Raw genomic sequence first — 25,495 nt, 5'->3', positions numbered from 1 at the left:
ATGACAGCGACTGAAGTACCACCCAGATCATGGTATGCTGTGGGAGCCAACTTATTCATATAAAATCAAGAATGATATCTCATAGTTGCAGACTACTACAAAAGTTCCCTTTTATCTGAAAGGTGAAAGCCTTGACAGCTATAATAATCATCTCAATAGTATGATTTCACTGAGTAGGGGATTCCTGAAAGAATAATATGTGACAATGGAACCTTCAGAGAATATAAGGAGACAAGAGTGTAATCACCTTCACAGGACCCATGGGGACACTCCAATTCATCTCCCCATGGGAGTTATGTAATATGAGCTCGCCCGGTGGTGAACGGAGGCCCATCAACTGGAGCTTGTAGAAATCACCTCATAAAAGCCGGCCCGGATTGGGACCGGCTAGAATGATAGTCCTGTTTGGAACCTTGGAACTGTAAGCCATGTTACGGCCTATACTTTGTTGTTGAATTAAACTTCTTTTGTATTTACCTTCTCAGAGTTTATAGAAAGGCATGTCTAGACAGTATAGCAAACCCTCACGTAATCCCGAGAGAGAAAGGGAAAATGAAACATTGCCTTATTGTCACTCCAGTCCACATCTCTCGCGGCTGATATGAAATTATCTGCAAAGCTGTTAAATAGAACAAAGAACAAAGAAAATTAAAGCACAGGAACAGGCCCTTCGGCCCTCCCAGCCTGCGCCGATCCAGATCCTTTATCTGAACCTGTCACCTATTTTCCAAGGATCTACTTCCCTCTGTTCCCCGCCCGTTCATATATCCGTCTAAATGCATCTTAAATTATGCTATTGTGCCCGCCTCTACCACCTCCGCTGGCAAAGCGTTCCAGGCACCCACCACCCTCTGCGTAAAAAACTTTCCAAGCACATCTCCCTTAAACCTTCCCCCTCTCACCTTGAAATCGTGACCTCTTGTAATTGACACCCCCACTCTTGGAAAAAGCTTGTTGCTATCCAGCCTGTCCATACCTCTCATAATTTTGTGGACCTCAATCAGGTCCCCCCTCAACCTCCGTCCTTCCAACGAAAACAATCCTAATCTACTCAACCTTTCTTCATAGCTAGCACCCTTCATACCAGGCAACATCCTGGTGAACCTCCTCTGCACCCTCTCTAAAGCATCCACATCCTTCTGGTAATGTGGCGACCAGAACTGCACGCAGTATTCCAAATGTGGCCTAACCAAAGTCCTATACAACTGTAACATGATCTGCCAACTCTTGTACTTAATACCCCGTCCGATGAAGGCAAGCATGCTGTATGCCTTCTTGAGCACTCTATCGACCTGTGTTGCCACCTTCAGGGTACAATGGACCTGAACTACCAGATCTCTCTGTACATCAATTTTCCCCAGGACTCTTCCATTGACTGTATAGTCCCCCCTTGAATTAGATCTTCCAAAATGCATCACCTAGCATTTGCCTGGATTGAACTCCATCTGCCATTTCTCTGCCCAAATCTCCAATCTATTTATATTTTGCTGAATTCTCTGACAGTCCTCCTCGCTATCTGCAACTCCACCAATCTTAGTGTCATCTGTAAACTTGCTAATCAGACCACCTGTACCTTCGTACAGATCATTTATGTATATCACAAACAACAGTGGTCCGAGCACGGATCCCTGTGGAACGCCACTAGTCACCTTTCTCCATTTTGAGACACTCCCTTCCACCACTACTCTCTGTCTCCTGTTGCTCAGCCAGTTCTTTATCCACCTAGCTAGTACACCCTGAACCCCAAACAACTTCACTTTTTCCATCAACCTGCCATGGGAAACTTTATCAAACACCTTACTGAAGTCCATGTATATGACAACTACAGCCCTTCCCTCATCAATTACCTTTGTCACATCCTCAAAGAATTATATTAGGTTTGTAAGACATGACCTTCCCTGCACAAAACCATGCTGCCTATCACTGATATGTCTATTTTCTTCCAAATGTGAATAGATCCTATCCCTCAGTATCTTCTCCAACAGTTTGCCTACCACTGACGTCAAGCTCACAGGTCTATAATTCCATGGATTATCCCTGCTACCCTTCTTAAACAAAGGGACAACATTAGCAATTCTCCAGTCCTCCGGGAACTCACCCGTGCTCAAGGATGCTGCAAAGATATCTGTTAAGGCCCCAGCTATTTCTTCCCTCGCTTCCCTCAGTAACCTGGGATAGATACCATCCGGACCTGGGGATATGTCCACCTTAATTCCTTTTAGAATACCCAAAACTTCCCCCTTCCTTATGCCGACTTGACCTAGAGTATTTAAACATCCATCCTTAGCCTCAACATCCGTCATGTCCCTCTCCTCGGTGAATACCGATGCAAAGTACTCATTAAGAATCTAACCCATTTCCTCTGACTCCACGCATAAATTCCCTCTTTTGTCTTTGAGTGGGCCAATGCTTTCTCTAGTTACCCCCTTGCTTATATACGAATAAAAGGCTTTGGGATTTTCCTTAACCCTGTTAGCCAAAGATATTTCATGACCTCTTTTAGCCCTCTTTATTGCGCGTTTGAGATTTGTCCTATTTTACCGATATTCCTCCAAAGCTTCATCAGATTTAAGTCGCCTAGATCTTATGTATGCTTCCTTTTTCATTTTAGCTAGTCTCATAATTCCACCCGTCATCCATGGTTCCCTAATCTTGCCATTTCTATCCCTCATTTTCACAGGGACATGTCTGTCCTGCACTCTAATCAACCTTTCCTGAAAAGACTCCCACATTTCAAATGTGGATTTACCCTTAAAGAGGTGCTCCCAATCCACATTCCCTAGCTCCTGCCGAATTTTGTTATACTTGGCCTTTCCCCAATTTAGCACTCTTCCTTTAGGACCACTCTCGTCTTTGTCCGTGAGTATTCTAAAACTTACGGAATTGTGATCGCTATTCCCAAAGTAATCACCGACTGAAACTTTAACCACCTGGCCAGGATCATTCCCCAATACCAGGTCCAGTATGGCCCCTTCCAGAGCTGGACTATTTACAAACTGCTCTAAAAAATTCTCCTGGATACTCCTTACAAATTCTGCTCCATCTACACCTCCAACACTACATGAGTCCCATTCAATGTTGGGGAAGTTAAAATCTCCCATCACGACCACCCAATTGCTCCTACATTTTTCTATAATCTGTCTACATATTTGTACCTCTCCTTCACGCTCGCTTTGGGAGGCCTGTAGTAAAGTCCCAACAATGTTAGTGTACCCTTCCTATTTCTTAGCTCACCCATATTGCCTCAGTGCTCAAATCCTCCATCATGCCCTCCTTAATCATAGCTGTGATATCTTCTCTGACCAGTAATGCAACTCCTCCACCCCCTTTACCTCCCTCTCTATCCCTCCTGAAGCATCTATGTTGCCAGTCTTGCCCTTCCCTCAACCAAGCCTCCGTAATGCCAATAACATCATATTCTCAGGTACTAATCCAAGCCCTAAGTTCATCTGCCTTACGTGCTACACATGTCGCATTGAAACAAATGCACCTCAGACCACCTGTCCCTTTGCGTTCATCATCTCTTCCCTGTCTACTCTTCCCCTTAGTCACATTGAGTTTATTATCTAGTACCTTACTGGCTTTAGTTGTTGCCTCTTTACTGACCTCTAACTTCCTAATCTGGTTCCCATCCCTTTGCCACATTAGTTTATAACTCCCCAACAGTGTTAGCAAAAGCACCCCATAGGACATTGGTTCCAGTCCTGCCCAGGTGTAGACCACCCGATTTGTAATGGTCCCACCATTACAAATGGAAGAAAGGATAAGATATCTCTGCCACGGAAGGTACTCCCTCCAAGTTATCAGCCAACAACTCACTGATGCACAAGTAGAAGGAGGTCAACATGGAGTTAAACATGGGCAGCACAGTGGTTAGCACTGCTGCCTCACAGCGCCAGGGTCTCAGGTTCAAATCCAGCCTTGAGTGACTGATGGAGTTTGCATCCTCTCCCTGTGTTTGTGTGGGTTTCCTTCAAATTCTCTGGTTTCCTCCCATATTCCAAAGATGTGCAGTTTACGTAGATTGGCCATGATAAATTGCCCCTGGGGTTATGCGGAAAGGGCAGGGTCTTGGACCTGGGTGGGGTGCTCTTTTGGAAGGTTGGTGCAGACTCGATGGGCCAAAGTGTGCTTCTTCTGCGCTGGCAGGATTCTATGATTCTAACACTTGAACACGCATGCTAAATCCCTGCCTGAGCTGTTGAAAAGACGAACTGTACATTTGCCAGCATCCAATCACGAAAACCTGGAAGTCAGCAAATGTTGCGAATGAAGCAGACACTCCAAGGTCATACGAGACTGAGACCAAACCCGGTAAGTAAATATGAAGGAACGGAGACTCATTTCAATTTGCACCTGAGCTGGGGAAATATAAAAGATTACCAATGACATCAGCAGCACCATTAACAAGCGAGACAACATCGACAGCATCACCAACAAGTGGTGCAGTATCAACAACGATACCAGCAAGTGACACAATGCTAGCAAAATCCAGCATGGCTATACAAACCAGGAGCAACAAGCACCAACACAGCCTGCGCTGTGTGCCAACTCACCACTGAAAATGATGAATTCCAAATTGTCACGGTGGAGGTACAACATCCTACCACCTAAATAATAGTCTCAATAATATTTTGAGAAAACAAACTATACAAGACTCTTAAGCTTCTTTTATAAAAGCCAATTCTTAATCTTCTTTAGTTTAGAAAAAAAAAGTTAATGATTGGAACAATTATATTGATACATCAATATAATTGCACAACAAGGCATTGTCAAAGTATAAGTTGACATACTGTGAGATCCGCTGGGAGCTCACTTGCAGACAAAGAGTAATTGCCATTCATAGGCTGGTCATTGCTGGTAAATCCCCAGTGCCTCCCATAATCAGAAAAAAACAACAGGAAATTAGTGGCCATCTTTATCTTGTTCCCAACAAGGTGTGAAGCGGAACTTGTTGCGAAAATGTAAGTATCACGTAGGATTCTGTTGGGTAACATTGTTACTAATTTTAATTTAAAAATAGTTTGAAACATGTTACTGTTTTATTATTTCTGGTATCTAAGTTTATGTGCTGTTTGCTGCATTATCTTTCCAGATATTTATGCATGGAAATAACCTAAACAGTCTTCACCAACTTATACATCCGGAAATCCTGCCTTCAGAATTTGGAGGGATGCTGCCACCTTATGATATGGGAACCTGGGCACGAACTCTGCTGGAGCATGAGTATGATGATGACAATGAATATGTCAGTGATTCTTATAATATGTCTTTCAAAGATGTAGAAAAGGGCCTCTCCCCAAAGTCCATGAAGAGGTCTGTATTCTTCTGTTTATCAAAACTGAGCCACCATTTATACATGGTTCAGGTAAATTTTTGATAGATTAGATGGAAAGTAGGCGTTACACAGTTTCAAAGCTCCAATGCTCTTAAGAATGTGCCTTTTTCTTTTGTAAATGTGGCATTTGGCTATGAAAGGATTACAAGTTTTGTTTTTGCAGTGGACTGCTACTGGTAAATTATTGTGCATGGTTTTTCATACCTTAATTTAATTTAATGGATGGAAAATCTTGAAGAGCTGCTGACCTTTACGGCTAAATTCTTCATTTGTGCCCAGTTTATGCCTGAAAAGTATTCAGCCTTAAAGTCCCAAAGCTAAAGGTATCTTGCATTAAAAAAAACATCTAAATCTCATAATGTGGTCATTAAAAATAACCTTTTCATATTTTATCAATCTCAAAACTATAAAATGAATCAGAAACATAATAATTGTCTTGGTGTTTTCATAAATAGAAAAGTAGCTATGAGGAGAGCATGTCATTTTGATTTTACTGTTGTATTATTTATGAGGTCGGTAACCAAATATTGATATTTCCCTGGAGCTCACTGTCCCCTTGCGCCTTCACAGATTGTTTACTTCATTCTCTTGAAGGTGAGTACGGTGGAAAGGAGAACGCCTCAAATTCATGCTGTTTCGAATGAACCTAAAGCCAACAACTCTTTAGTCTGTTCATTTGCAACTCCATGCACTGATTGCAAAGCTGTTCCAAAGCCTTGGAATCCATTGTTACATCATACCGGAGCTAGGGTTGGGGAGAATGTAACAGGAGGCAGATTGACTGCAGTCAGCAGCTCTGCCTGGCTCCACATTAATAATATAAAATGATTTTCCTTCTGTCACAGCCTTTTGTGAAGCCATATGGGTGCCTGGAGACCCTGGACAGAACAGACTGTTCAGGTCTGCACTGCTCAGAGCAGCTCCTTTTGGCACAAGAGTCTTTAAGTAATCTGATGCTTTAGGCTGCCGCCTAAGAAATGGGTCTGACAGATTTAGCAGTAGGCCAAATGCCTGTGAAAACTGGGCACAAGCATCCCAACTGCTACCTTTTCAGCATTTTACCAGTTTTGCAGCCAAAAAATAGATAAAATGCATTCCAATTTCTACCCCTTAATGCTTGCATGACACAAAAACACTTTGCAGCAGTTAAAAATTAGTTATAATACTTATACATTAAAATGCATGATTTATTTGTGTTAGTTGTGATTGAAATCTGGACTGAACAGGAGGAAATCAGTGTTTCCTGTTCAAATTAATCAATTTTTACATGGTACCATCCCTGAATTGAAAGGAAAGCACAGATCGGATGAGTTTGAATTGGAAAGAAAAAGAGGAAAAAAGAACTGAGAAAGTTCAAATGCAGTGAGCACATTTAAAAAAGAAAGCTTATTCTTGGTTAAATTTCATGTTGTGATCAGTGATAGACTCTGATTTTTCTGGAATGGAACCACAGTTGGGCACCCTGCTTGTTTTTTGCCAATTACAGTTTCAATGCAAAATTTAAATCTGTACTTGGGAGCATGCAATTTGTTATCAATATTGTGACAGCAACACAGCCAACTGCAGTTTTGCTTTGCAAAGTTCATTAAGACCATGAAAGTGAAGACAGTTGAGATTAGTTGCCAACTCAAAATGAATGAAGGAACAAGAAGCAGCTATTAATTCTATTTCCGTTGTTATTTAGACCTTTATCACAAGTTGCTCAACCAGTTTCCGTTGGAATCATTGGTTCTTCAGAAGAAACAGCATCAAAGATGTCCAGTGGCCTATCCGGCCTGTGCTAGCTCTTTGAAAGAGCTAATCATTCCAATTCCTGCTTTTTCCCATCGCCATGCAAATTTCCCCCTTAAAATAAGTATCCAATTCCTCTTGAATCCTCCTCTATGGCGGTATGGTGGAGCAGTGGTTAGCACTACTGCCTCACGGCGCCAGGGATCCGGGTTCAATTTCGACCTTGGGTGACTGTGTGGAGTTTACACATTCTCCTCCCGTGTCTGCATGGGTTTCCTCCTGGTGCTCTGGTTTCCTCCTACAGTCCAAAGATGAGCAGGTTAGGTGGGGTTATGGGGCTAGGTTATGGGGAAGTGGGCCTAGGTAAGATGATCTTTCAGAGAGTTAGTGCAGACCTGATGGACCAAATGGCCTCCTTCTGCAGTGTTTGAATTCTGTGTTACCCTCCTTTTGGGCAGTGCATTCCACATTATTTGTTACACTGGTGTAAGAAAATGTTGGCCAGTATTGTCTGCAGGCCCAGTGGCAGGTTTTGGGGCGGCAGAAGTGGCCTGCCATTGGCCAAGATCCCACTGCTGTTAGCAGTGTTTCCCATTGTTCATACCCACCGCCACCGGGGAACCTGCGGCGGTGGTTCTCTGTCAGCGGGATAAGAAGATACCATTGACGGGCACGGCCAGAAAAGTCCACCCCGAGGTCTCTCACCCTGAGTATCATTTAAGTAATCCCCTTCTGTTTCCTCTCTGGGCCCTTGACATCCATCTTAAAGTGTGATGGGCAGAATTGAATACAGATTTCCAAATGAGGCACAACCCTTTTGTAAAGATTCCTTGACCAGTCCTGGTGCGGCAGGTCCCACCGTGGCGGATGTAGTGGACCATTCAAACGTCCATCCACTCTGGCCAGATCATACGATCCCGCCGGTAGGAGGGGCCAGAAAATTCTGGCCCTCATTCTTATGTTCCATGCCTCCACTGTAAAGCCAAGGGTCTTCACATGCCTTTCTAATAGTTTTCTCAATTTGTCCTGTATATGCAGAGAGCCCAAGACATTCATGCACCCGCATTAAAATTGTGCCATTTAGCTCATACTGCTTCTCCTCATTCCACGCATCAAAATGTATAATTTCACACTTTGATGCATTAGATTTTTCTGCGGTGTGTGTTTGCCCATTTCATCAATCCTGAAGTCTTCTAATATCCTCTTCACTATTTAGTATATCCATGTAATCTCCATTCTTTGAAATTATATCCTGTATGCACAATCCAGATCAGTAATATAAATTAAAAAGGCCTAGTACCAGTCCCTGGACGACACCACTATAGACATCTCTCTAGTCTGGAAGGAGACTGTTCATCACTACTCTGTTCCTGAGGCAAAGGTGCTCACCTGATTTTTAACCGATTGCAAGGCATTTTGCCTGAGCAAAACAGGCAGCCAGGAACAGAATATCTGTCCAGCCTGTAGAAATCCCAAGTCTTATAGGAGATTTCAAAATAATGAGAAATTTGAAGGAAAAAATATTCATATTTGAATCAAGATCATTGTAGGATCAAGTGCTGAAAAAGGAGTAAAAATTGCCTCACGCTTGAAGTCTTTGGAAAAGGCTGCGCTACGGAACAGAAATTACATGTTCATTTAAAAAAATTAAATTTCAATATTTGCAACAAAAGACAAAGAAACAGGGCACTGTGAGCAGATTCTGAGAATCTGGCCTGTCTGGACCTTTGGCATTCAACATTAATTACATTTGACAAGCTATGCCCAGTTATTGATTGCAGAATCAACTCACAAGTTAATTGTTCCCCAGCCAGATCATAATATTCTGCTTGTTTGGATTTTTTTCTCCTCTTGCTGTCCTGACAATGCTGACTCATGCTGGGTACAGTTCCATGACAACCAGCTGTCCTTCAGTGCCTTGCCTGAGTGACTATTATATATCTTTTGAGCCTAGACAGTGAACGTTGGCTTAAACACGGCAGGTGTTGGGAAAATAAATTCAAGAAAGCGTCTCTCGGAACACATTTGTGGCCCAGTCCTCAGTCTGAATACACTTTCATTTTACTTGCAGGTCTCAGTCAGTGGTTGAAGCTGGAGTTCTGAAACACATAGATAAGGATGATGAGAATACTCAACCATTACTTTCCCTGGACTGACAGCGTCCAGGCCACACATTTTTCATGAAAGAGAAAAGCACTTATTCAGGAGGAGTAGTGTGCTAACACAGAGGATTATGTGTGAACTATGATGGTAACATGTCACTTGGTATGAACATTACAAATTAGAAATAGGCTGTAATATTTGCAGATCCATCCTGGCCTGCCTGTTTGGATGATAATCATCGGTATTCAAAAAGTGAAAGTGCCAACTTTACTGTAAATAAATTTTCTTAACATCATTGGAAAGTATTCAAAATCCACAAGATTAGCCAGAAGTCCATGTAAAATAACAGTGAAAAATATTTTCTGAGCCAAGTTTACATGTTGTGCTGCCTGTATTAAATGCTGTCTGTTTAATCTTTTGCTCCCACCAACAGCCTTTCCCTTCAAAAAGGTTATATTTTGGTAGGAGAAAAGTAGCTTTGCCCAAGTAAGGGGCTAAATATTTCTTGTCAGTTTGATTGTTTTATGGTTAACACTATAAGAATAATACTTGCATTCGTATAGCGCTTTATCACAATGAGAATGCCTCAAAGCCCTCCGCTAAGAATCATTCTTTCCTGGCGCACACAGTGCCCTCAAAAACAGACAGGTTTCTCCATGAAAAATAATGACAGGAAGAGAATCCAGGCCAGGAACTAGTCTCTTACTCTGAAAATTTCACTTCAAATATCACTGTCATGGCACTATATAAGAAAAATATTTGCATTATCTTACAGTTATATTAGTAGCTACTTTTTACGTAGACATACATTTTTACAACACAAAGATCACTTGGCCCAGCAGATCTATGCCGCTATTTATGCTCCACCTCCCATTTTGGAGGCTCCTCCCATTTTGCTTCATCTCACCCGATCTATCTATCCTACTGGCTCCTATGCTGATATAGCTTTAGCATAAATGAATCTATGCTAATCAACCACTCCCATGTCAGAGAAACGTCTACATTCACTTCTCACTTTCTTATTGGATTGATGAGTGGCTGGTATGGCCTTTGGTTTTGGACACCCCACTGTTAGGGGGAAAAAGACAATTCCCAACTCCCTGGCTCATTCTTTCCCTTCAGTAGCCATGTCTGCCAAAATATATCCATCAATCTCTTGAAATATTTATTATTGACCTCTTGTATGTTTCTACCCATGCCCCCACCCAGTCTCCATCCTCTGGGTAGGTCCTTTCACATGCTGATTTTCTTCAACATGGATAAATTGTATTGTATTTGGTTTCACCTTCCCTCATCTAAACTATGTTTCCTATACTCACCATAGGTCTATGTTCACCTGCTGTGGAGATTGTGCTGGTATTGAGCAATGCTCTGAGATCCCAGTTAATTTATTTTTTGGGGTTCTCTTGAATATTTCAATATAATCACATCTGGACCAGCGTTACTTTGTATGCAAATATCTCCATGCTTTCTTCAATGACCACATATTTTATCCTTTTTCTCAACTTAGTTGCCTTTCTCTTTACTCCCTGCTTTATCAGGTTGTCCCTCCTCCAGCATGGTACACAATTCTCAAGGACCAGTGCTTTGTAAAAGCTAATGAACTCTCCCTGGGATTTATGTGCTGTTCCTCAAGCAACGTGTTCCAAGATTCTGTTGTCTTTCTTCTGACTGCTACAATTGAATGTTTTCCATTAAATCTATTTTTCCTATCATATAGTGGCTAAGAATGTGTCTCACCAATTACTATTTTGTGAGGAGTTCCAGACATTCTCATTTCCAAACTACAAGACATAAGAGAAATAAAGTGTATTTCATCACCTCAAAAATCCCAAATATCTTTGCAGCCAATAAATGACTCAATGTGGCAGCCAATTTTTACACAGCAAAGTCCCACAAAAACCGACACCATCAATGACCGGATAGTGTGTTTTAGTGTTGTTAGATAAATGATACATTTTACCCAGGACACCAAAATTATCTCTGCCCTTCTTGCCATTGGATGTTTTATGTCCGTGAGAAAAGGACAAATACAGCTTAAATTTAATGTTTCATTCAAAATACAGGACCGGTGAAAGTGCACCACTCAGAATACTATAACATGGCTTCTGTGCTCAAGTCAATGGAGTAGGGTTTGAACTTTCACAGTCAAAGAAAAAGAGTGTTATCACTAACCCAAGATTGACATGAAAAGCATTGGTATTCTATAAATGTTCATGATTATGCACTTAATTTTACATTACTATGATAATATATTGTAAATAAAACTATCACCGAGAGCAGGAAAAAAACAGATACATGCAATGGAGAGTAATGCCAGGAACAGATACTAGAGGGGTTTTTCATTGAAATTCATAAATACTTCACATAGATCACAAAGTGAAGTGGAGGCAGCTCAGGCAGAGCACGGAAGTTAGTTAGAAAACTCTGTTTTTGAATTTAATGAAATGACTAGGTAATTTCAATTTAGTAGAATCTACTACAGGGGAGCTTTCAACTTTGGCTTCGATGAAGAAGAAAATTTGGCAGAGTAAATTGGTGGCCAATAGGTTACCACCCATTATATGCCCTGCTAAAGTTGAAAGTCCCAGACAACAGATTTCGTATTTAAATGTTGAAAATGTCAGTAAAGAACTTTTGACAATAGTTTTGATAAATGTAATTTCTGTCAAAACTACTGAATGTTGCATGTTCTTTACAGAAGCATACAATGTTTTCTGCCAGCCCATGTTATTTAATTATTGTACATTTCTTAATTTTTTTTTACATTGTTATGCTAATTAAACAAATTCTTGAAATGCGCCTTTCCCATGTAAAATGCAACTCTTTCCGATAAAACATCGATGCATGTTCAGTTCCTCAGGTGGGTTGAGAACCTGAAGTATTGATGTACATGTAACAACTAATTTTGTTCTCTATGTTGTCATTTATTTTAAAGTAATGATGTCTGTTAGTCTTATATTACCTTTGTTTGTATGTCTTCCACTGTTCTAACTTGTTAATGAGCCATCTTCATGCAATGACTGGAATGTAAAGTTCTTACTGAATTTAAACAAAAGTGTCTTTTTTTTAAATATGGTTACTACGAGGTCACTGAAATCAACTGCAGATTTAAGCTTTCAGGTAAAATTGTGGGGTTTGTTTTTCCCCTTTATGATAATTTGTTTTGAAGTTTAATTTATCATTCAGTATTATTTGGAGAATTATATGTCATCATTGATTTAGGCAGCTTTCAGATTTATTGAGCGATATTGGGCGAAATTCTCCCCCAATGGCGCGATGCCCGCCGACTGGCGCCAAAAATGGCGCCAATCAGACGGGCATCGCGCCGGCCCAAAGGTGCGGAATGCTCCGCATCTTTGGGGACCGAGCCCCAACATTGAGGGGCTAGGCCAGCGCCGGAGGGATTTCCGCCCCGCCAGCTGGCGGAAATGGCGTTTGTTGCCCCGCCAGCTGGCGCGGAAATGCGGCGCATGCGCGGGAGCGTCAGCGGCCGCCGACAGTTTCCCGCGCATGCGCAGTGGGGAGAGTCTCTTCCGCCTCCGCCATGGTGGAGGCCGTGGCGGAGGCGGAAGGGAAAGAGTGCCCCCACGGCACAGGCCCGCCTGCGGATCGGTGGGCCCCGACCGCGGGCCAGGCCACCGTGGGGGGCACCCCCCGGGGTCAGATCGCCCCGCGCCCCCCCCCCAGGACCCTGGAGCCCGCCCATGACGCCTGGTCCCGCCGGAAAATACCAGGTTTAATTTACGCCGGCGGGACAGGCAATTTCTGGGCGGGACTTCGGCCCATTCGGGCCGGAGAATTGAGTGGGGTGTCCCGCCAACCGGCGCGGCCCAATTCCCGCACCTGCCCAATCTCCGGTACCGGAGACTTCAGCGGGGGCGGGGGCGGGATTCATGGCGGCCAACGGCTATTCTCCGACCCGGCGGGGGGTCGGAGAATGACGCCCATTAAGAGGTTTACTTTCAGCAGTATTGTCTGTGTTTACCAAATAATGTCAAATAAGCCATGTAAAACAAAATAACCTGGGAGTATACATTGCTAAAGAAACCACTGAAAGGTATATTCTTATATTTCCCAATGTGTTGATTTGTGCTAAAACCGATGTTAGTTTGGGGACTGTTGATATGAGGTTCATTATATTTAATCTTTTAAAGAGTATGCAATACTCAAAATATTTCTCTATTTTTCATGTATTCTCATTTCCTGTATTTATGAACATTAATTCAATATTGAAAGGCATGTTTTCTTTCTATAATTCACAATGTAATTATGGCATCTGAAGCAATGAAAACATGGTTTGAATCTCTTTCAATGGGATTCATATTATTCGTCAGTTGCTTCCAGATATCAGATAATACAGATCTTGTAAAGGGGATAGATATTTGCTATATATTGTTTATTCGAGTTTTTGTTTTAATTTTTGTCCAGCTTTACCTTTGACAATTCCAACCATCTGTGATTTACTGTGTACAGGATTATTACTGGGAACATTGTACAAACAAATTGCAGAATCCGGATCAGCATGGGACTGATATTAGTATTTTGTTATGCCAGCAGCATTCACTGTACTAAGATTTGCTGAAGAAAGAGACATGCTATCAAAACAAATAGATTCACCCACATGCCAACTAATCAGCACCATCTTGTCATGCAGGACAACTTGTTGTTCCCTTTGAGATTTGGTATTCTTGCATCTGTCCTGTTAAGGGCAAGACAAAAAGCTTTGATAGCCTGGCTATTTTGCAGCAACATTTAAATTATGTACTATCAAGTGACTATTTGTGCTGAGATTGCATTTACAATTCAAAATATACCTTTTTGTTTATCAATTGCTATTTGATGCTGAGCAGTAACGTGTGGCACAATATAAATAATATAGAAATATCCTGCAGAGCTTTTGAAACAGACACCGAAGCTGGTCTTCTTTCCAAGAAGTAAAATTATTGAAACAAAGTAAAATTAGATAACCTTCTGTTCATTGTCAAAGAGTCATTACGGCACAGAAGGAGGCTGTATAGCCCATTGAGCCCATGCCGGCACTTTATAGAGCAGTCAAATCAGTCCCATTCTCTTGTTCTATCCCATAGCCTTGTAAGCTAATTTCCCTCAAGTGTCCAATCCAATTCACTTTTGAAATCATTCATCATCTCCATTTCCTCCTATTCGAAGAACATTGATTTTTTTTTTATAGCCTGTCTTTTATGTAATACTTTATCAAAGGCTTTATTAAAGCCTACATAGTCAAAATCCATTGCTTTCCCTCCATCAACCTTATCCATTACTTCGTCGAAAAAAATCAGCCATGTACAATTTACCTTTTACAAATTCGTGCCGGATATCTTTAATTAAAATCTTTCCAAGTACAAGTACCTGTTGAATTTTTTTTCCTTTTTTAAATTCTTTCATGAGATGTGGGCATCCCACAATTTTCTGCCAATCTCTACTTGCCCTTAAACTGAGTGGCTTGCTAGGCCACTAAGAATCAACCGCATTGCTGGGGTCTGAAGTTACATGTAACCTCCTGAGGACATTAGTGAACCAGATGGGTTTTTACAACAATAGTTTTGTGGTCACTATTACGTACAACTTGCAATTACAGATTTTATTAATTAAGTTTAAATTTCACTAGCTGCTATGGTGAGATTTGAACCCATACTCCCCAGAGAATTAGCCTGGTCATCTGGAATACTAACCCAGGGATATTACTACCATACTACCATAACCTTATCCACTACTGATGTTAAACCAACTGACGTAGTTACTCATAATGTGCTTACAATCTTTCATTGAGAAAGGTGTCATATTTGTTACGCTCCAATGTTCTGGACCTCCCCTGTATCCAGGGAAGATTAGAGGGTTAAAGCAAGCCTTTTTGCTATCTCCACTGCCACTTCCTTTAGCAACCGATGATGCAAGCTATTCAAATCAGATGAATTATCCACTCTAAGCATTTCCAGCACCTCATTCCTATCCATTTTCACTCTATCCATTACCTCTATCACCTAAACTGCTACTAATATTTTGTCAGCACCCTCTCCCTTAGTAAACACTGACACAAGGCACTCATTAAGTATTCTAGCCTTGTCCTATGTCTCTAAGCATTTGTCACCCTCTTTGTCATCAATCGGCCCACATCTTACGACCCACTTACAGTTTACATGCCAGTAGAAGATTTTTGGTAGAAGATATTTCATGTGATCTTCCATCCTAGTCTCCACCCTTTTCAATCTCACACATCAATGTTTAGTATGAGGGAACCAAAAGTAATATTTCAAAGTTTGCTGATGACACAAAACTGGTTGGGACTGTGAGTGGTGAAGAGGATGTTAAGAGGCTTCAAGTTGCTTTGGATACATTGGGCGGGATTTGCTAGTCTCCCAGCCGCAGATGTCTTGGCCACGTGAAATCTATCTTCCCGTCACCTATCAATGGGATTTCCCACAATGCCGGGGGACCCACTGGTGGGGTTGCACTGCTAGCAGGAAAAATGAATTCCGGCCATTGAGTAAGTGGATAAATACATGGCAGATGTATTTGTACATCTCTGAAGGTTTGCTCCTCTATCTCTCATTTTTTGAAGGCCTATAATAATAATAATCGCTTACCCCCAGGAGTGTGATCAGACTCTTCTTGCTACTCAACCCGAACCAAAAGGCTTTGCCCCATCCAGGATATCCACTCTTCAATGCGACAATGTCCTCGCTGATGAGTGCTCCGATCATCTTTTCTTTACAGTTTGTGTCCGGGAATATTTAAGTGCCCAATTCTCACAATTTTTAAGCCATGTTCCATTGTTGCCATTACATCATATGCAGTAACAAGTGGCATAGGTCCATTAGTATTTGTAGCCCATCAATTTTGTTCACCACTCTTTGTGTATTTACATACATGCATCATAAATCAACCTTTTGTAACCCTTTTTTTCTGCACCTATATCATGTTTTTTCTCATAAAGTTGCCATAGACCCAGATGAACATAGGCTGCTTTCCCCTTTGTGGAGGAGAGCTGACTTTAACCTTAGAGTCACCACTCTTCAGGCGAGGTGCAAGGTTGAGAAGGTGGGGCCTTCATTAGTGACCTCAGCCAGTATGAGAATTGAACCTGTGCTGTTGGACTCACTCTGCATCACAAACCAGTTGACTAGCCAACTGAATTAAACTGGCACCCTTTTCTAGTATTTTTCTAGTAATATTGGATTCTCTCATTCCCTTTTTCTACTTCGATATTCTATATGTTGGTTCCCGTCCCATTGCCACTTTAATTTAAATGTTCCTCAACATCACGAGTAAACCTTGCTGGGAGAATATTGATCTCAGTCCTGTTGAGGTGCAAACCATCCCTTTTGAATAAATCCCTCCTGCCACAGAACTTTCTCCAGAATCTAAAGCCCTCCCTTCTGCACCATGTTTCAAGCATGCATTGACCCTCACTATCTTCCTATTCTGCTCTAGCTAGTGCTTGACGCTGGGAGTAATTCAGAGATTACTACCTTCGAGGTGCTCGAGAACTAGGGGTCATTGCTTAAAAATAAGGGGTCACCCATTTAAGACAGAGATGAGGAAATGTTTTTTCTCTCTGAGGGTTGTGAAACTTTGGAATATTCTTCCTTAAAAGGTGGTTGAGGCAGAGTCTTTGACTATCGTGAAGCCAGATGTAGATAGATTCTTGATAAGAAAGTAGATGAAAGTATATCGGGGTAGGTTGAAGTTTGGATGAGATCACAAGACGATAAGATATAGGACCAGAATTAGGCCATACGGCTCATCGAGTCGACCATTCAATCATGGCTAGTATGTTTCTCATTCCCATTCACCTTCTTTCTCCCCATAACCCCTGATCCCCTTATTAATCAAGAACCTATCTATTTATGTCTTAAAGACACTCAGTGACATGGCTTCCAGAGTCTTTTGTGGCTATGATCTTATTGAATGGCAGAGCAGGCCCGAGGGACCGAATGGCCTATTTTTACTCCTAAGTCGTATGTCCGTTCTACTTTTTAACTTGCACCCTAGCTGATGAAAATATGACTGTAGGACCCCAGTACATGCCCTCTCTATTCTGTTAATGCTGAGAGTTACCACAGCTTCTGGATTATTCTCTGTCTCCTGCAGAATATTGTTTTTCCAATTAAGGAGCAATTTAGGGCGGCCAATCCACTTACCTGCACATTCTTTTGGGTTGTGGGGGTGAGATCCACGCACACTCGGGGAGAATGTGCAAAGTCCACACTGACAGTGACCCAGGGCCGGGATCGGGCCCGTGTCCTCAGCTCTGTGAGGCAGCAGTTCTAACCACTGTGCCACCGTGCCGCCTAGACTGTCCTTCAAGATGTCGTCACTCCTCGCATTCCCTAACATTGAGTACAGGTTTGAGAGAGTGGCACCCACCCCAGAGACTCCTGCACTTCCTGTATTATCCTGCTATTCTGGCTAGCCAGCAAGCTTCTATCCTGAAATCCTGAACGCATCTTACATCATGTTGTCACTGGATAAAAGGTCATCGTTCCCATATACTAAGAAGGCTGAATTTTGATAGACCCCCATGCCCTCCTCTTCTGACTTTTATATTACTATGAAGTTTTATGAAGTGACAAATGAATGAGGAATCCATTAGGTTGGAATTTACAAACCCCTGCCTCGAGTGTTTACGGCAAAGCGGCACATAAAATATGTTAGGTGGCTAGCCCAATGCCTTCTCACCCACCTCTACCTAGTCCCTAAAGTGAGATAGACGGACGGGTGCCAACATTGGCAGCCTGCCTGCTATTTTTAAATAAATAATTAACAGGCTTGTTACCAGGCCAATTAGCCTGAATAGTACACTGCTCTCATGATAAAATTATTGTTGTGGGTAGACAAGAGGGAGTGGGTTAGCCATTTTTGTTAAGCAAACAGTTTAAAAGACACGAAGAAAGGGAAGTATGTTCTTTGTGAGGGCTGCCATATGTCATGATGTTACCCCCTCCTTTATTCATCCCGGCCTGGCTTCCAAAAACCACAGCCCCTCCTAGGTTCGCCATACATTCATTACTTCCAACTCACCTCACTCCAGGATCCTGGGCCTCCTCACAGTTCTCGAACCTTCCACTACTGAATTCAGATACTGCTGGGACCATTGTTTGCCAATTAGTTGTTCAGGGTGGGACTTCCATTGAGGGTTCACCTCGGTCATGTCACCGGCAGCGCTTATTTGCCACCAGACGGCCCTGGCTTAGCATTGGTCAGAGTGGCACCAACGTTTATTCTGGGGAGTGAGCAATACGTGCCGCTCGGAAAATTCAGCCCATTGTTTTCTTTTGTTGTATTGGAAAGACTGGCACTTTTTCTGTTCATTGACGGGGTGGTGTAACTGCTGGTTGGCCAGCATTTATTTACAGGGTGGTGGTGATATGTTTCCAAGCAGGGATGGTGAGTGGCTTGAAGGGGAAATTCCAAGTGGTGGTGTTCCCATGTATTTGCTGCCCTTTGTTGTCTTTTTAGATGAGGTCGCAGGTTTGAAAGGTGCTGTTGAAGTAAAACACGATGAAAAGGTTATGAAAAAAGGTTTCAAGACTACTTCTAATGCCAAGAGTAAAATCGGAAAAAAGTGAGGGAAAAATAGTCCAAGCTCAGAAATATATTGTCGGGTGTATTTTCCTCCATTCATTTATACCTTTGTATATTTATTCATTAAAATTTAATTCGCTAATAAAGAGCAAATTGGAATAATATAACCTTTTGTAACTAAAATTAATCAGTTCAATAGACATTACTCCTTCCTGAATGACTTTGCTGAACATTGAACTTGTTAAAGTCGGAGCCATTCAAAAGATTTGGCCTCGATTTTGGAACATGCCAGTATGCCACACATTATACATGCCAGATCATGCTGGTGACGCGGTCACAGAAAATTGTTTCACCGGCTTCATTATGGTAATGCCAATACGTTGTGGGTGCTGTTCTGAACCACAGGAAATGTGACAACAGTGGGATAAAATCAGCCAGTCCAGCCACTTACTGACCAACGGTCTTAAGAGTGTCTATGTTAGGCCGAGGGGGAGGGCGGTGTCACAGTGGTTAGTGGTATTGTCACTGGACCCAGGATACTGCTCTGGGGACACGGGTTCGAATCCCGGGCAGATGGTGCAATTTGAATTCAATGAAAATCTGGAATTAAAAGTCGATTGTTGTAAAAACCCATCTGACATTCATGAATGTCCTTTAGGGAAGGACATCTGACACCCTTACCTAGTCTGGCCTACATGTGACTCCAGACCCACAGCACAGGTTGACTCTTACAAACGACCTCTGAAATAGCCTAGCATGCCACTAAAATCAAGGGCAATTAGGGATAGGCAATAAATGCATTCTGGTTCAGCCAATGACACCCATATCCCATGAACGAAATTAAAAAGGCAGTCGGGATGGGGTCTTTGGTGCCAGCATGTGTCCACTATTTATGTGTGGAGTTAGGAAATTAAATCTTTAAGCTTACCTTTAGGGTGGTAGCCTTCAATCGTTCTTATATGAACTGCTGGTTTGGATGCTGCATGAGCATCTGAAGAAACAGACTGCAGCATGTCCTGTGTAGTTTAAGGGGCCTAAAATGGGCATTAGACCTCTTCCCCACCCCTCGAATTAGAATATACAAGTTGGAGTTATGTAACTGGATGTCTACTGAACTGCCCTAACCAATTACAAATACAGAACCACTGCACCCTCGTGCTCCAGTTTTACACATGTAAGATGTGTATAGTGTGATTCATCCTCCAGCCCATTCATCTGGCACTGACCTAGAAATAAACTTTTAAAATTTGGTGTTCCAGATGCCAGATTTTATTTGAAATGCGTCTCGAGGCAAAGGTGCTGGAATCCTCTTTCACTTTGCTGTGCCGACACAAAACCAGTGGACACATCATCTTGCTCATTCGGAGTGGGAAGGCTAGGAGTTTGGCTGTTTGAGTTGTGGCTGCAACTTCCTCATTGTGCTGGTGTTCATTTTTCAATGTAATTTTACATACCTCATGAGATTCCTAATTGATTTGTCATACAAACCTTTCGAAATGTAACTGGGCTCAGCTGTCATGTGTATGCGCTGAAAGACATTTATTTTATGGAAGAGACTGTTCCATATTTCTGAGATTGTATTCACTTGCATTCTATATAGTCCACTTTGCCATGTTGTCTCACTTTAATGCACTATCTAAATATTTTTTAATGTGATGAGAGTGCATACATTAACCATTTGAATTGCATTAAAAATAGATTATCAGGCATTCATAATATTTCTATTTCTTTTATTTTGAATGGACCAAAATGACCTTTTTCATTAACTAGGACAGGTCTTTGTGCTGACATTTTATACAACAATAAAAATAAAATTGTGGAATACAGCCACTGTCTCTAAATAGGTCTCTTAATAAGCATGGTTTATGTGCTTTCTAAAGGTTAGCAAGGGACTAAAACTGAATTAATGCCTTTTTTGCGGACAGCTTTCCATTTCTTTAAACCGTGGAGCTTTCTAGTTCCTGAGTTAATGGAGGGACATGGATGAGAGATTTGTTTTTCATAGTGCTATGGCAGTCTAAGATGGGATCATGCAAGAAGTCTATTAGGCATTCATTTAAATATTTATATGAACCCCAAAAATTCACAATGTAGTGGCACCCAAAATATAGTTTAAACATTTCAAATGATGCTTCTTATGATGCTAATGGTAATTGAATTGCCCATTTGAAACAAAGTCCTTTATCTTTAAGTTAAGAAATTGAGAAAAAGGAAAGTGAGGATAGCATTCAGCATTACGTTAATTGCAGCTGTTCCTCTGACCAAATAGTTGTTGGTCCTCTATAAACATTGCTTCTAAATGAAGTAAAGGTTGCAGATACAAAAACCTTTAGTGTGCTGAATAGACTTGCCCTTGAAAATATCCAGTCATTTTAAGGTTAGGAAACTGGAAAATTCAGATGAATTCTACATTTTTCATCTGAAATAGTAATTTGAAGGAAAAATGAAGCCAAGCTACATTAAAATGTGAGAGGGGATTTACATTAATTAACTTAGCTTTGCTTTAAGTCCTGGAGGATGATTCTGAATCCAGAATCATTAAGTAAAATCTAAATTTTGGCAGAGGCCGCAGAAAAAGCTTATTGTCATGTTTATCAACATGCACCACTACTTAACTCATTCTCTTATTTCAAAAATAAATTCCTTTGATGCACATCACTTACTTTAATGAAAAAGGCTCCTGTTAATGGGAAAGGCTAAAATGTAATTATTTTAATACCACAAATAAACCTCCAACAATGAAATAAAAAACGTATTATTTTTTGCACCGTTTTGTTTTTCATTTCTTTCAGCCACTTTTAAAAATGATTTTCAGATCTTTTGCCAAATACTGACCCATAGAAATAAAATGGAAGCTTGTTGTTATGGTAACTAAGATGGTTGCTGCTCATTCTGTCAATATTTGTTTTGCTGTTAAAAAAAAATCTCATCTTTTATGTTTTCCGTTGAAGCAATGGCTATAAGTGATGTTTTCTATAAGAAGTGACCATTTCTTGGAGCTGTGCCATTTTTGTTCCCTCTCTATGACAATGATATTGTTCAGAATATCAAATTCAGATTCAAATAATGGAACTGATACTGATTACTTATTTTACATAATGTTGCAAGTTTTACTAGTACTGTGTGCACCATTTTCATACGTGCAATATATATTTTATGAACTACGAAAAGATGCAAAATATACTGGACAAATGTAAAATTTGGAATTACCTCATTGAGTCAATTTTATGTTGCTCTGTTTATTTATTTACATGTATTAGTGTGCACCATAATTTCACAAAAATTACCCTCATTTTCCATCAAATTATGTTATTAATTTGTGTTTTGTTAAAACTATGCTGTATATACTTAACACTAAGGGCAGGCTTTTGCAGGATTCCACCCCCCCCCACCATCTTTGCTGAAGAAATCGGTGCAAAATTCACCCCTGTTCCAAAGGCCCCACGACCATTTAACGATCTATGTTTTGAGATGTGCCTCCCGCCTGGAAACCCACCCACAGGGACCTGTAAAGTTCTCCCTCAGATATTTAGGGCACGATCAAATGTAATTTCAACAGAGTCCCGTGTTGAGTGCGTTTAGCCGGGTGTTTCCCGGCGCTCGCAGCGCCAAGAACGACCACGCTACCTGATGGGGCATTGTTGTAATCCAGGACCTCAGCGGGGGACGCCCCGCCGAGACCGCACTTGGTCCCGTATTCTGAGATGCTACGATTGCTAGACCTCCTCAATGCAGGAGGGGATCGGGGACCCCCCCCCCCACCCCACCGAATCCCCCCACAAAGCCCCAACTCACCTAAAAGGGGGTTCTCAGGCCTCCGCACCCCATCTTACAAGGGCAGGACACTCCCGGACCCAATCCCTAGTGCGGGAGATATGCACTCTGGCAGTGCCCTGACAGGCTGGCACCCAGGTGGCTGCCAAATTGCCAGGCTGATTGTGCCAAGGTGCCTGGGTGGCACCTACTGTGTCAGGGTGCCCCCTGCGCAGAAGACAACCACCTGGGGGCCTTAGATTTCCTGGGAGGCCTCCTCCAAGTGCCGTTCCATCTGGTCGCCATTTGTGGGGACCAGTACTGAATTGTGCTCGCCTAAAGTCTCCGAGGTTAAATCCTTGTGTCTCAGTAGATCAGGCAAGCGCATATTAGAGTCTAGCTATCTCACTCGAAAATGCAGATTTGGCAAAAACTGATCCAGCTGATAATAGGCAGGATTCAGAACGTGACGTCTCGCGAGATCCTGGGATCTCCCAGTATCAATGGCTGTGCCCCCATTCACTGTACGGGAGGGTGGAAGGGGCAGCAACACAGCTGCTAGATCACGCCCTTAAAGTTCATCATTAATACCTTCCAATTTACAACTATACAGAACCACATTTGACCTTTATTTTTTACCCTTAAGCTTCCTTCTAAATATCTATTTAAATCCAGAAGATACTGGGGCTTGAAATTCTTCAGATCCTGGAGTAGCATGGGGCAGGGCGGTGTAAGACAAAATGGAAACGATAGGTGGAGAAGTGGAGAGAGTCTGGAATCATTAAACCACCACCGGGAGGAGCCAGAAAGACTTGGGGTAAGGTGAGCTTGTTTCCAAATAGCAAACCGAGAATCAGGAAAAGCTGGGTACTCAGTTTATTGTGACAGAAGTATTTTCTGAAAAGTGCCAATGTGCTTGGGCAATCATTCTCCTCATGAAGAAGGCTGAATGACAGTACTGAATCAAGATTTCTGAGCCAGAGGTACCAGCCATGGTCTGTAAGTAGCTTGCCAGTTGTGTTTTCTCCTTTTCTTCCCCTCGTGGGTGCTGAAAATGCAGCCATACGGCTGAGGTGCATTCTGTAAATAAGAAATAAGATAATGCATCCGTACCCCTGATACTCTGGAGGAATCAACCTCACCGCCATACGTATACTGGTGAAGTCGGTCAAAGAATTTTCCGACCATCACCTTCACAAGGATAGAGGACCATATTTAACCATTCAGCACCAATGACAAGGTACCTCCCTACTCTAGCTCACAATTGTCCCAACACCCACTGACAGCAAATTCTTTACCTCACTTCTTACTCAAGCTTGGGAATGTTACCATCTTATTGCACTTGTTACCTGTAGATAAAATGGTACTGGCCAGCTTGCTGCAAGCTTGTACCTGTCTATTAATATAATTCCTGTACCTGGAACATTTAAATTTGCACAATAGGTTATTTTCATGAAATTATGGGAAATGTAAGCTATTATACAATATTTTCATGTAAGGTAACTGCGAAAATGTAACTCCGACTTTATGTAAAAGCTTTCATTAAAATACCATGCTATGTATAAACTCTTTGTATTATGGTGTTGAACTTCACCCCAGGAGTCCCAGGTCTGTCCAGTTGCAATCTTTTGGAGTCATATTCCCTATTTTTGGTTGAAAAATGTAAACTGTTTCTGTACGTCCTTATCTTTGAAAATAAATGCATCTCTATATATTTAAATAGCCTTGTAGTTCATCACCAAATGTCACTTTTGGTAATATATCTATATTACTCTTCCTTGGCGTAGAGGCAAAGGGTTCTGCCTGAAACAGTCAGAGGCATTTTAATTATATGGTAATAATTTGGACTGAAGCTACATATGTCCGGCATTGTTTTCCTGAGCTTTCATCTGACAGATCACTAAAATGTTAACTCAGAGTAAGTGAACCTTAAAAGATTGCAGCCAATAATTTCAGATTGGATGATTAGCAAAGAAACTCTTACTTGGGACACATTAACAGATCACTGGTTGGGGGGTGGTGTGGGGGGGACGGTCTGGTAAGGTGGGGTGTTGCAACAGGATCTTACAAGCCGATAACCAGAAGACATCGGAGCAGAATTAGTCCACTCGGCCCATTGAGTCTGCTCCGCCATTCAATCATGGCTGATATTTTTCTCATCCCCATTCTCCTGCCTTCTCCCCATAACCCCTGATCCCCTTATTAATCAATAACCTCTCTATCTGTCTTAAAGACACTCAGTGAATTGGCCTCCACAGCCTTCTGTGGTAAAGAGTTCCACAGATTCACAACCCTCTGGCTGAAGAAATTCCTCCTCATCTCTGTTTTAAAGGATCGTCCTTTAGTCTGAGATGATGTCCTCTGGTTCTAGTTTGTCCTACAAGTGGAAACATCCTCTCCACATCCACTCTATCCAGGCCCTGCAGTATCCTGTAAATTTCAATAAAATCCCCCTCATCCTTCTAAACCCCAACAAGTACAGACCCAGAGTCCTCAAACGTTCCTCCAGGGATCATTCTTGTGAACCTCCTCTGGACCCTTTCCAAGGCCAGCACATCCTGAGATACGAGGCCCAAAACAATACTCCAAATGGGGTCTGTCCAGAGCCTTATACAGCCTCAGAAGTACATCTCTGGTCTTGTCTTCTAGCCCTCTTGACATGAATGTTAACATTGCATTTGCCTTCTTGACTGCCGACTGAACCTGCACATTAACCTTAACAGAATCATGAACAAGGACTCCCAAATCCCCCTGTGCTTCTACTTTCTGAAGTATTTCCCCATTTAGAAAATAGTCTATACCTAAATTCCTCCTTCCAAAGTGCATAACCTCACACTTTTCCACATTGTATTTCATTTGCCACTTCATTGCCCACTCTCCGAGCTTGTCCAAGTCCTTCTGCAGTCCCCTTGCTTCCTCAATACTACCTGTCCCTCTACAGATCTTTGCATCATCTGCAAACTTAGCAACAGTGCCTTCAGTACTTCTTCCAGATCATTAATGTATATTGTAAAAAGTTGT

At 41.9% G+C, this 25,495-nt stretch overlaps 1 protein-coding gene across 1 annotated transcript in view; it reads left to right on the top strand.

The window, feature by feature from the left end:
* Positions 1 to 24,194, top strand: part of clvs2 (clavesin 2) — a 141,916-nt gene extending 117,722 nt beyond the window's left edge. The window contains exons 4-5 of the mRNA XM_072499335.1: positions 5,096 to 5,316; positions 9,141 to 24,194. Coding sequence (XP_072355436.1) covers positions 5,096 to 5,316; positions 9,141 to 9,225 — 306 coding nt within the window. The 3' untranslated portion in view covers positions 9,226 to 24,194. The remainder of the gene's footprint in view (positions 1 to 5,095; positions 5,317 to 9,140) is intronic.
* The last annotated feature ends 1,301 nt before the right edge of the window (positions 24,195 to 25,495 follow it).

This window comes from Scyliorhinus torazame, chromosome 4, assembly GCF_047496885.1.
Source record: "Scyliorhinus torazame isolate Kashiwa2021f chromosome 4, sScyTor2.1, whole genome shotgun sequence".
In the NCBI taxonomy this organism is placed as follows: domain Eukaryota; kingdom Metazoa; phylum Chordata; class Chondrichthyes; order Carcharhiniformes; family Scyliorhinidae; genus Scyliorhinus; species Scyliorhinus torazame.
This window is presented reverse-complemented; position numbering and strand designations above follow the sequence as displayed.